General features: G+C 40.4%; 1 protein-coding gene across 9 annotated transcripts in view; it reads left to right on the forward strand.

The window, feature by feature from the left end:
* ofd1 (OFD1 centriole and centriolar satellite protein) overlaps positions 1 to 13,372 on the forward strand; it is a 197,881-nt gene that overhangs the window by 7,740 nt on the left and 176,769 nt on the right. For 8 of the 9 annotated variants that reach the window (XR_015424319.1, XR_015424317.1, XR_015424318.1 and 5 more), the window contains exons 2-4: positions 814 to 955; positions 1,412 to 1,624; positions 2,473 to 2,541. Coding sequence is in view for 4 of the 9 variants with exons in the window: in XM_087132892.1 (XP_086989018.1) it covers positions 814 to 955; positions 1,412 to 1,624; positions 2,473 to 2,541 (424 nt within the window). In the remaining 5 variants the exon portion in view is untranslated. Of the gene's footprint in view, positions 1 to 813; positions 956 to 1,411; positions 1,625 to 2,472; positions 2,542 to 13,372 lie in introns of those variants that run through there. The other variant, XM_087132893.1, reaches the window with a different exon arrangement.

Raw genomic sequence — 13,372 nt, forward strand, 5'->3', positions numbered from 1 at the left:
TTTAGTTGTCAAGCTCGAAGTTGCCATCTAGTTTAAATAGCGATTTAAACTGTATGTTAATGTCCTGGAGATGACTTCACAGCGCGCCAGCCTGGTGGCCACAAAAAGCATACAATGTATGTCCTGTTGCCACATGCACGCTGACGACTGATGATTCCTGAGTGGTGCACAGTTTTGATGTGATCACAGCTACCAGACATTGCTGTGCTCAGGAATCAGTCATTGACGCGCATGTGCCAACAAGACATGCTGTGAATGGCCCGTCAAACTACATGTATCTGCAGGTTCCTATTTTTAGGGAAATAACATTTGCCACAAGTTAGGAAGAAAGAAGACCACTATAGGACTGTGCAGTACTATGGATATTTGTGACGGACAAACTTTGACTTGCATTTGTTCATGTACATGGCAGTGGGAGCTCTGTGAAATCATGTGTTAATAACAGATAACAATTATTGTCAAATACTGATGGCTGTTTGGTATGACAAATTGTGCTTTAGTGGCTTTGTATTATACAGTGCACATAACCCCCTAGTGACCATTGAAATCCTGCATAACCTTGTTGGGTTCAGCATGGTTAGGGTAAACCCTAACCCCCTAGGGACCATTGCAATCCTGCATAACCTTGTTGGGTACAGGGTTCAGCATGGTTAGGGTTAAAAGAAAGGCCTGACGTTCCTGAGTTAGTTTGTCCACACTCACTGAACTGAGCTAAATCAGCAGTCAATTTTGCCTTGACAAAAACTGAATGTTGTACCAAATACAAGAAACAGTACATATATCCGACAAAAATCTGTTCTAAATTTGTTTCAGGGGTGTACTCGGATGTGACCTTCGAGGATTCTTTGTAGAAATGGCCAAGTTCCAAACAGATTCAACCAGTATGACTGCTGAGGAACTCAAAACCAAACTTTACCATTCCTTCCGACAAAAAGGTGTAGTGGACTCACTCAAGGTAGGAATTAATTAATCGATTTGTCACAGCTGACAATATGTTTGGCTTGAAAGTGACTGCTATTACAAATCTGAGGTCCTGAAACATTCTTGGCAAATTTGTCAAATCCAACATGCATTCAACGTTTGAGAGTATTCAACATTTAATACATGAAATTAGTGTTCTTTCTTTCTGTTTGGCATCAAGTCTGGAATGAGTCGACCTTTGGAGTTAAAATTCAAAAGAACATTTGCTTTGTAGAAATAGTAGTACAAGCTGTGCGTTGAGCAAACTGGATCTTCTGTTTTTATATTACAAGTCTGTTCATGTACATGTGTATGTATTTAAAAACACATCAATGAGTCAAGTTCCATGCAAAATTAAATCTGTCAAGTCTGTGAAAGTCTAGTAAAGTAAGTGATTGGTTCCGTAATAATTGAATAGTTTCTGACTCTGTCATTCTGTCATTCTTTACAGACTGAACTGAGGACTAAACTTGTGAATGAACTGCGTGTCTCCTATTCCAGTCATCATCCACCAACTTCACCAAAAGCAGGCACTCAAGATGATGGAAGTAGCCCATTAATGCACAGAGCTGCTAATAGTTTAGTAGCAGACCATCTTAGACGATGTCAGTACGAATACACTCTAGCCGTCTTTCTCCCAGAAAGTGAGACGGGAAAAGACCAGGTATTGACAACTGAAGATGTAGACCACTTAACCCTCAAAGAGTTGGGTTCTTTTGGCCCATCTCACAGCTGAGTATGGGTGCATTTTGCCCCTCCCCAAGAACTCAGCTGAACATGTGTGCCAAGTTTTTGGAAAGTTTTCATTACAAATGGGAAGTTTGAACTCAATGAAACATATTGTTTTGTTACAGTTATTTGAAGTTCCGGGCTACAAGCGTGCCAGCCTGCATGCATTGTGCACTACGTTGGAAAAAGTATATACTTTTGCCTGACCTGTCTCGGCCAAATGGCTGCTCTGAAAAAACAAATGGTTAAAGTTTTAAAAAATTGGTGTCAAAATGACCGTAAAGAGTTTGTCCAAAGTGCACTGTGGAGACATTGAAAAGAATGTGGAATGGGGACTTTTCCCCTTCCCCACACTTGTTCAGGGTTAGTTGCAATAGAATTGCATCTCACTGCTTGCACAATGTGTTCAGTATTCAGATTTTGTCTGTGGACTTTAGAACAGGTGCACCATTATAAATGGGCAAAATTTAGTTAAGTATTAAAGAAAAATGTATGATCACCATTCTGGGGTACTTGTGTGTAGAGTTTGCAAATAGGAACATGCAGACATGTGAAACCATGCTGACACTGTAGTTGTTGGGATGTAGAATGATCATTAATTATTGTGGGAACTTACATGTAAATGTAAACATTGTGGGGACCAGTTTTCTTCTTCAAAACGCAGTTCCAAGCATTGTCCCGCAATGCAAGGCTGGCCAGGCCACAGCTTCACACACATGTATACGTTTACAGTACATACAATCCCTGATGAATTTTTCATTTTTTTTCTTCTTTTTTTTTCAGATATTTACCACTAGGGAGTTGTTGGGAATGCTGTCTATTCATCCAGATTCACAGTTATTCAGACGAGTGGTAAGAACTTGTTTTCAAGCCAACCTTACTGTTTGACATGTTTTTACCCTTAATTCTTTGTAGTGTTTGGAACACTTGACACATTTTTGAACAGAAAGGAGAAAGTGCCTAATCCAAGCCTGTCCAAGATTGTACCTTTGTTACAGAATAGTGCAAAGTTACTGATTTGGTGAGACTCTTGAGGAGTTGGCAGAGGAAGAGGCACAAGATCACAAACAGCATACTATACAATGTGCAAGTAGTTTTGATCCTTGCAATCCATACATACGGATGCCCATCTAATAAGTCATGTCTCACAAATGCTCGTCCCATCATATGCATGTAGCTTTGGTTGCTGTTCAGCATTAATCGGCTCACATACTATGTAAGCTTCCTTGAAGGGGATCAACATTTCAGTTGCATTATCTTGGTGTCGCGACCATACCATGGGGCATTCAGAATATTCGATATATTCATTACTTTTTATATCTCGATATCATAAAAACTTATCGCGAAATCAGTAGTAGGTAACGGGGGGTAACAGAGCAGCCCCCCTCCTCTCCACTATTCCCAGCCCAAAAGGGACTTCCCCAGTTTCACTCGTGACTCCCAAGCAAAAAGGGACTTCCCCTGGGACTTTCCACTCCCTGTTAAAAACTAGCTCCTCCCCGAAGCTTCAAATAAAAAGGAGATAATTTATAAAAACGATATATAAAACAGAGACATGAACAGAGAAACCAAATCACAAAGCCACCCTGTCTTAGCGGACTTTAGGAGATTGAAAAAATCGTTTCTAGTAGACTTTGTCAAACGATATAACATTCCATTACCGCCACCCGCTAAAAAAAGTCACTCAAAGCCGGAGCTCGTAAAAGCAATTCAAGCAAGCCAACGACAATTTAGAAATCTAACCCGCCAATCATATCACCAGCTTTTAAAAATAGTGCAAGACAATGACATTGAATTTACGTCCACGGGCACAAAAGGCAAAATTTTGCGAACAGACCTAATTACTGTGATTAAATCACACGATAACCCGGAAGTGATTGAAGAGGTCAACATTTGAAGAATCAGACGTTTTAAAGGCAACTGTAGAAACTGGGAATTGACACCTACTTTCTTTGCCGACGACTTGATTCACTTTTTTGAGTTCTATAAAAAGTTTACAAAGTTGTCAGACAGTGTCAAACATCGGCTAGAAACCAACCCAAATTGTAAGATAAACAACGAGCGTACCTCGAGTTACACGACAGCAGACAGCTTAAATTTTGCAAACGTAGACTTTCCCACGCCCTTGTCACAGATTTCATGAACCGAATCACGAAACAACCTTAACACCAACGTATTTGGCTATACTGAGAAAGAAGGCGTTTATATACTTTACAAAACTAAACGCGTTAATTTACTCTCTTTTACCAGAGGTGACACGAGTCATTACTGCTGGGTCAAGAACTTTTCTTGGTTGATGTGTGACGTCACTAAACATAAAGCTAAATTACACTGGTATTTCAAATGTCTATCTCTCTTTCAAACGAAAGAAAGACTAGACAGACGCCAAGAAGATTGTCAAGGGATGGACACGGCCCCTTTCAAGGTGGTACTTCCCCGAAAAGGGCAAAAACATTCTCAAATTTGAAAACTATAAAAACAAGCAAGATGCTCCTTTTGTAATCTATGCGGATTTCGAATCTGTTTTAGAGTGCCTCCCACCAACAGAATTAAACACGGTCAAAACACAAATTCACAAACCTTCAGGCTATTCATACGCGGTCGTGAGATGTGACAGAATCTGCACTAGTCGCGAAACTTATAGAGGTCAAGACGCGGCCTTTAAATTTGTGCAGTCGCTGTCTAGAGAAGTTGCCAAGCTCAATGAAACATTTGCCGATCCCAAGCCTCTAGCCTAGTCGCACGAGTTGCAGAAAATCTACAAGCAATGCAACATTTGTTGCATTTGCGAAAGTCACATTGGCAAAACCAAAGAATCACAGTGCCAATATCAAATCCCAGACGAGCCGAAAACTAAAAGCAAAAAAGCCGCTTTTAGTTTTTTAAATGATCGATGTTTCAGAGACTACATTTGTATGACTTGCGAAAAGCCCACTTACAAGTTTCGAAAAGTTTGCCTGTTCCGGTGATTTCACACAACTTGGAAAAATATGACGCTCATCTACAATAATTATGCAGGTCGCTCAAGCATTTGACGGCAGTAAAGTAAATGTCATTACCAAAAACACTGAAAATTATGTTTCGTTAAGCCTCGATCAACTCAGGTTTTTAGACTCATTTCATTTCATGGCAGCTTCCTTAGATAGGCTGGTTAAAAACTGTTCTTCCAAAGATTTCAACCTGCTCCGTGAAAGGTTCCCAGAAAACACAGACCTGCTTTTAGAAAAGGGAATTTACCCTTTTGAATACATAGACTCTTTTGATAAATTTGAAGAAACCGACCTGCCTCCTCGAGTTGCTTTCTACAGCTCGTTGAGGCAGCTGTCTGTTACTCCTGAAGAATACGAAAGGGCCCAAAACATGTGACAAACTTTCAGATGTAAAAATCTCAGCGACTACCATGATCTATATGTAGAAACAGACGAAGTGTTACTAGTGGGGGTATTTGAAAACTTTCGCCAAGTGTGCAAAAAACATTATGACTTGGACCCGACCAGTTATTATATGTCTGCGGGCCTGTCATGGGACGTGCTTTTAAAGCACTCCGGTGTTGAACTTGAGCTGCTGACAAATATCGATCAACATCATTCTTCGAGAGGGCCAAAAGAGGTGGAATTTCAAGGGTCGGGGTAAAGCGCTACGCCAAAACAAATAATCCAGATTTAAAGGACTATGACCCAAATATTCAGATGTCTTATATCATATATTTAGACGCTAATAATTTATATGGTTGTCCCATGAGTCAGCCTTTACCCTTTACAGACGTTCGATGGGTTCAAGACACGACTAAATTTACTCCTGAGTTTTTCACCAAACTTTCCCCGAAGGCGTCGAAAGGATGTATACTAGAAGTCACTTTAGAATACCCGAAACATTTACACGACAAGCACAACGCTTTCCCCCCCCTGAAAATTTGTTGGTTCCCGATGAGTGGTTCTCAGACGACCAAAAAGATTTTATAGAAAACGTAGAGACAATCACTTCCATAGACAAGCTCTTATCCACTTTGAGCACCAAACACAAATACATGTACGTGGTTCATTATCGAACGTTACAAAAAGATCTGGAACTCGGCTTGCAGCTATAAGAGGTGCACCGGGCAATGTCTTTTAAACAGGCACCTTGGATGAAGAGTTACAGCGACAAAAAAAAGGAGTTGCAAAAATTAGCCAAGTCTGACTTTGAAAAAGAGTTTTTCAAATTGATGAACAATTCAGTCTTTGGAGAGACGATGGAAAATGTTAGCTACTGCATCAACGGGCATTTACTGAGAGATTATCAAGATGCTGCCAAGTATAAACGACTAATTTTCAAACCAAATTATAGAACGACGACCCCATTTAAAGAGTGTGAGCTTTCTTTTGTTGAAATGTATTGCATAAAAACAAATCCAAATAAGCCCGTATATTGCAGAGTGAGTGTGCTAGATCTATCCAAAGCTTTAATGTACGATTTTTACTACAACTTTGACTCGGACGTCGGTCTTTTGTATACTGATACGGATAGCCTATTAGTCGAGATTAAAACGAACAATGTAACCAAATACCTGCGTAAAAAGTGCAAGTTATTTGACTTTAGCAATTACTCGCCGGATTATCTGCTTTACAATATGAAAAATAAAAAGTCATTGGCAAAATGAAAGATGGGTTTGGCGGTCAAGCAATTTCAGAAGTCGTCTGCATACGTCCAAAAAGGTATTCGATTTTAACTGAACACCAAAATTTGAAAAAGGCTAAAAGAGTTACTAAAGTCGTAACTGAAAAAAGGTTGACACACAAGGCCTATAAAACACCCTGTTTGAAAAAATGCAATGTTACAACAAACAGCAGCTTTTCAGATCTGATAAGCATCTGCTATTCATGGTCTCGCAAAATAAGTTAAGTCTTTCGTCCTTGGACACAAAGCGTTATTTATTACCAGACGGGATGAACACTTCAGCTTACGAGCATTATCAAGCAGTTCAAGCAGGCAATAATTCTGTATCTTCTGGGATCACTTGAAGTTCTTCTCTCACAAAACTCTGCTTTGGCCCCTCAAGTAAGTAGGACAAAGTTGGCCCTGTTTTAACCCATTTATCCCCGACCCGTTTAAACTGGTTCATGCGTTTTTCCACCTGATAAACGTCCACGGACCAAATAGGATCTGTTGCCCTTTTAACCGTGCCTCCCTCCTGTTCCCCGGGGTAATAGAGATATCTAATGGCTGCGTCAGAAGCAAGTTCTTTTGGGGATTTCCTAGGAGGCACACTGGGCGCTTCTTTCATGCTGTCTAATTTGACGGCTTCTGCTGGCTCTTTCCCAATCAACCTGGTGTTTTCCTCGTTGAGCAATTAATTGGAGCAGATGTTGTACCCATTCCATGTTTCGTTCGCCGACATTTAACATTTTTTGAGCATATTGATGGCCAAATAAACGCTCAGCCAAAGTCCTGTTAAACCGTTCGACAATTCCCTGCCACCTATGAACCCCTGGTTCGCCCACTTGACTCTGGACTACATGTTTGTTAAACAACTTTTTAAACCCGCCTTTAAATTTTGATACTGAGTCTACCTCAATTAACCTAGGCCAAGTCAGTGGCGATCTTTCATAGACGCGTTTAACGGCTTCCGACGTCTAGTGAACGTCTAGTGAACGGCTCGGATTCCTTGTACACTGTACCTCGACCCCACATTGACTACGATCAAAGCATATTTACAAGTTTTTTTATTTACTCGGTCCCAGGGCAAGTATAAAATGTCCAATTGATGCGCTTCATTCGGTTTGACAAACTCGGATTGTAGCGTCGTCAGCCTGGGTACGTATCCAGGCGCGGGTAAATAAATTTGCCAAATTGCCTGCTTTTTTAAAACAAGTTTTTTATGGCCGATTTTTCTGTGGCCGTCTTTTGATGCAAATGGCCAACGGCACTTTCGCCCTTCCAGTAACTTTCGGGGCTATAAAACAATTTTGAAAATTCTTTTTCCATTTAAAATAAGTTGGTTAAACTGAAGCTAAGCTAATCGGTAGGCAAAAAAAAAACGACCAAGGCCGTTTCCCCCTAAAATCCATATTAACGCGCGAACTTTTCGGTCGTCTGTAGTTTGTAGAAATCAGACAATTTGGGCTCTGGCGGCAGGGGCGCAACCTGTTTGCCCGTCAATTCAGCGTAAGCTCTTAAAGCTTCGTCTATGTTTACAAATGTCTGCTGACTGCGCGTTCCTGCCTCATGCGCTCGTTTAAAAAGTCTAACATACGAACACCATTTTTTTCCCAGTCTTGTTTGGCCTTTGAAAGTTGTTCCAAAGCTAAGTCATGTCACTTTCGTTCCTCGTCTACTCTGTTTTTCCTCAGACTACTAAATAAAAAATTTGAGCCTGTAAACGACAAAGCATTGACTATGGCTCCTCCTGCCAACATTAGAGCGCTTGCCATTTTTAAATATGTATTTTAAACATGGATCGCAAAATTAAAGACCAATTGGCAGAGATTCAGACGGATCAAACAAATATTGAGGGCATGCTGGGCGACGTGTGTGCCGACATAGACCACCAGGGAGACATGCTTTTAGAGATTCAAAACGTGCTGATCAAAATGAGACACCAAACGTTTCACAAGCATGAGTTACTGTGCAAATACAACGAACTTAACGTTAGCTTACACAGCAATAAAATCGTAAGCTACTGCGACGAAGATATATTTCATAACTTTAAAGATAATTGGTTGCCCCTGTCGCAGACAAAAAATATGGCCTATTTTAGCCTGGAAAGGGAAAATGTGGCAAAATTACGTTTAGGAGCTGCCGACGTAAACGCGGCTCTAAACGACTGCAAAGACAAGGCCATTACAGACGCTTTTAAAAATCGTTACGCGATTGTACTAGACGTACCGCTATTGACGGATCATGGGCCCTTTTATCCGTCGGCTTTTAAAGAGCCTCTGACCTATCAATTGATGTTTAACAGTCACGGCAAAGTGGTTAAAAGCGTAGACATGGCCGCTGAGTATTCAATTTCAGACTTGACCTTGGAGTACAAGGTAGTCACAAATCAAGATTTGGCCACGAACCTGAGGAAAAAACACAAGGGGCCGGTGTACTATCTATTTGACAGGATTCACTCGTGGAAGAAGCAGACAGTCAATAAATCAGACACGCTATGAAACATCAACAGTGGCCAAAAAATTGAAAGCTTAAAAGGCGTCTTGACCCTATTTAAAGATCCAACTGAAAAGAACCTGCAGAAATTTTATAATCCGCATTTAACTAAAACAAGTGTCACTGTAGGAGGCAAGCCAAATCAATTATATTCGCAGGGGCTTTTCGAGTACCAGCATTTTACAGAAATTTGCAAATATTTTGGAGACTCAGATTCCGAAGTGGGTCAAGCGGTCATTAAAGACCTTAATTTAACGGGCGTCGACATGGCCAGTTATTTAAAAGACAAGTACAGGCTCTGGCTAGATTTCAGAAGCTCCGACGACAATTCGGCGCACGGGTCGGGTAGACCATTAGACGGTGGTGGAGACATTTCGATACAAATGGAAAGAGCGGCAGAGACGGCGGGGGCTTTAACAATGTACGTGTTTTTAGTTATGGACTCACAGTTGACGGTGGAGAACGGAAATTTTAAGAGCTTGGTATATTAAAATGGTTTTAAAGTAAAATGAATAGGAACATGTATAAATCACGTCATTGCACTTTAATTGTCGGTGATACTGGAAGTGGTAAAACGAAATGGGCGCTTGATTTATTGAAGCGTGCATAGAAATTGACATTTGAGGCGATTGTAATAATTTGCCCTACACTATTTAAAAATAAAACTTATTTAGATCGGTTATGGGTTTATACCGATGACAATGTCCATTTATGTGACTTGGAAAAGGAGAATTTAGAATTAAACGAGGCAATTTACCTATATCAGAAAGTTTTCGACGGTGTACATACGCTGTTTATAATTGATGATTGTTCAGCCAACCAATTTATTAAGTATCACAAGAGATCGCAAAAAAGCAACACTTGTGCTTTGAGTCAAATGGCGTTCAGCGGCAGACATTATCTTCATTCTTGCTGGTTATTGACACAAAAATATGATGCAGTTTTGAAAGACTACAGGAGCAACATGGCGTGGGTGGCAATTTTCTATAGTAAAGATAAATCATCCTTTGATCAGATGCTTGATGAAAATGATGTGGTACCCTACGAAAAAGGGGACCAAGTAAAACAGCATTTAAGAAATTTTAAATTTACCAAGTTAGTCATTAATACTAGGCCACCTGTGTCATATTTGCAACAGTAAAAATGAGAAAATGTATTTATGTAAAATTGAAATTAAGATGGAAACAAAAGTCTGCAATCGCTGCCACAAATTAAAAGATTTGAATTCTTTTAAAGTTACATACATTGTACAACGGTAAAATATGCGTTGGTTGCATTAGCAGCAACAAATCGGCAAAAATTTCCAATGAGCAATGCAACTGCATCCACGGAAAACAAAAAAGCTTATGCGTTCAATGTGGAGGGGATGAAATATGCAGCACGGCAAAAGAATAACTCGATGCGTTCAATGTGGAGGGGATGAAATATGCGAGCACGGCAAAAGAATAACTCGATGCGTTCAATGTGGAGGGGATGAAATATGCAGCACGGCAAAAGAATAACTCGATGCGTTCAATGTGGAGGGGATGAAATATGCGAGCACGGCAAAAGAATAACTCGATGCGTTCAATGTGGAGGGGATGAAATATGCAGCACGGCAAAAGAATAACTCGATGCGTTCAATGTGGAGGGGATGAAATATGCAGCACGGCAAAAGAATAACTCGATGCGTTTAATGCGGAGGGGATGAAATATGCGAGCACGGCAAAAGAATAACTCGATGCATTCAATGTGGAGGGGATGAAATATGCGAGCACGGCAAAAGAATAACTCGATGCGTTCAATGTGGAGGGGATGAAATATGCAGCACGGCAAAAGAATAACTCGATGCGTTCAATGTGGAGGGGATGAAATATGCGAGCATGGCAAAAGAATAACTCATGCGTTCAATGTGGAGGGGATGAAATATGCGAGCACGGCAAAAGAATAACTCGATGCGTTCAATGTGGAGGGGATGAAATATGCAGCACGGCAAAAGAATAACTCGATGCGTTCAATGTGGAGGGGATGAAATATGCAGCACGGCAAAAGAATAACTTGATGCGTTCAATGTGGAGGGGATGAAATATGCGAGCATGGCAAAAGAATAACTTGATGCGTTCAATGTGGAGGGGATGAAATATGCAGCACGGCAAAAGAATAACTCGATGCGTTCAATGTGGAGGGGATGAAATATGCAGCACGGCAAAAGAATAACTCGATGCATTCAATGTGGAGGGAATGAAATATGCGAGCACGGCAAAAGAATAACTCGATGCGTTCAATGTGGAGGGGATGAAATATGCAGCACGGCAAAAGAATAACTCGATGCGTTCAATGTGGAGGGGATGAAATATGCGAGCACGGCAAAAGAATAACTCGATGCGTTCAATGTGGAGGGGATGAAATATGCAGCACGGCAAAAGAATAACTCGATGCGTTCAATGTGGAGGCGATGAAATATGCGAGCACGGCAAACAAAAATGGCATTGTAAACGGTGCAAGGATCTCATAGAAGTCACCATTAGTGGATGGACTGCCGTCAAAGCAATAAAAATATAAAAGATTTGACCCCGACCATTTCATTGGTCTACACCGATTTCTGCCACGGATTAATTGAAGATTATGAACACTGCTTTTATTCAGACTTTAAAGTTAAGTTTCAATTTATTGAGTGTAAATCAGATTTGGGGACGATTGAAAGAATTGATAACTCGATAAGCCACATTAAGTCAAATTGCGTATTATGCTGCTACAGTTGCAATTGCAAAAAGTAATCTAACAAAGTCAAATTAACTAATGAACTAGAATAAACTACTTGTCATTTGCTGAAAATTTGTTTTCAAATGCTACAGCTGGGCTAATTGCAGCCTGTCTGTAGCATGTTTTTATTTTGCTTTAATTAAATAATAGCGATGTTGCAGTTCGTTCAAATATTTATTGAGCTAGTTATAGCAGTTAACGTTACGTTTTATGCATTTGAATACCTATCTGCCAAATATGCGTTTAACAATTCTAAAAAATATATATTAAAATGGATGACATCAGATCAATTCTCAGCGCAAAAAGCGAATCTGTGCAAACTGCCAAACCCCATCCCAATGTAAACGATAGACTTTGTTCAGTAGTCCCTTCGGGTGAATCTATGGGCAAAGAATATTCCTTCAAGGACATCGAAGCTCTAACGCCAGCAGAACAAGAAAAGTTATTTAATCTATACGAGGCTGGCTTTGGGCAAGAAATCGTATATACTGTTGGAAATTCAATCCTGAGCTTATATGTCAGACTTTTAGGCATCGCTATGCCCATATAATTTCTGGGCTTCAACGTAGATTTAAAATCGGAAGAAGACCTAACTAAAGATTTAAACAACAATCCTGTAATTAGTCAAACAATGGGCCATTTGCTCAGTGAGTTCTACAAATACGGCGTATATCTTTTGCCTCTGGTAGCCACATTAATAAGTACCAAACATTTGGCTATTAATAAAAATATGTCTATTATTAAAGAAGATGTCAATGGAAGAACAGCAAACGCCAGCACCGACTCCTGCCCCGAACCCGGTCAAAACGCAGACAAATGGTGACCAAGAGTAAAAATCCTAAACGAGTAGAACAGGGCAAGCGCCTGGCAGAGTACAATAAGAAAATGAAGCAACAATTAGCCCGTCTGAAAGCCTGATTTCAATAAATTGTTGATAGAAGACGTGGTCAAATTGACCGGGCTGTCCGCAGCGCATTGGCAATGCAGGGATGGCTCTTGTCAAAGGGTATATTGCCGGCGAGCCTGCCTACTGGCTAACTCAAGTTTAAAAACGTTTATTATAAAGTGAGATGGCAGAAGGAGGATTTGACCCTGAGAAAATGCCCCTGTTGCACAGCGGGGAAGAAAATTTAATCTACGACGACGAAGAAGACGTAAATTTGGAAGACGTAAATTTAGATGAGGAAGATAAAATCGAGACTTCTTTTATTTCTGGCTCGATTAGACCCCGATTAGAAGTCAGTCCTAGGCCAGATACGTTAGAGTTGGGTACAAGGGTATTTATAACTAATCCCAGGGGCAGACAATTTCTATGACCATTATAGAAAAATTGGGCAAACCGACGTGCCAAAATCTCCCCAATACAAAATTTTGAATATCGGGCAAATCAAGGTTTATTTTTCAAGGGCATGGACGGGAGATATACCAGGGAAGTTTTTTAATGGGTAAAAGAAGCCCCAGCACATTGGTAACCTTGGACACGATCACCATAAATGCTAGGAACGCCCGCTACTTGGGGTCGGGGCTTTTGAGAAATGTATTGGGCTTTAAAGACTAAGGAATAAAAATTGAACAGGCGGGCAAAAGTTTTAAAACAATTCAACCCGAAACTATAGAATTAGAAGAACTACCCGGAGCTGCCGACCAAGTGAATGAAATAGTGCAAGACCTGATTGAAGATAAGCAAGTTCAGACTGAATTAAATTTGCGAGAATTGAAAGCTCGAGACAAAGCTTTACAGATGGTTAAACAAAACTTAGAGTTGAACCAGGGCAAGCTAGATCAGTTGGACGAAAAGGTTCAGCAAGTT

The sequence above is a fragment of the Acanthaster planci genome, linkage group LG02 (assembly GCF_054643075.1).
Source record: "Acanthaster planci isolate LZ-2023a linkage group LG02, COTS_SCS, whole genome shotgun sequence".
Taxonomy (NCBI): Eukaryota; Metazoa; Echinodermata; class Asteroidea; order Valvatida; family Acanthasteridae; genus Acanthaster; species Acanthaster planci.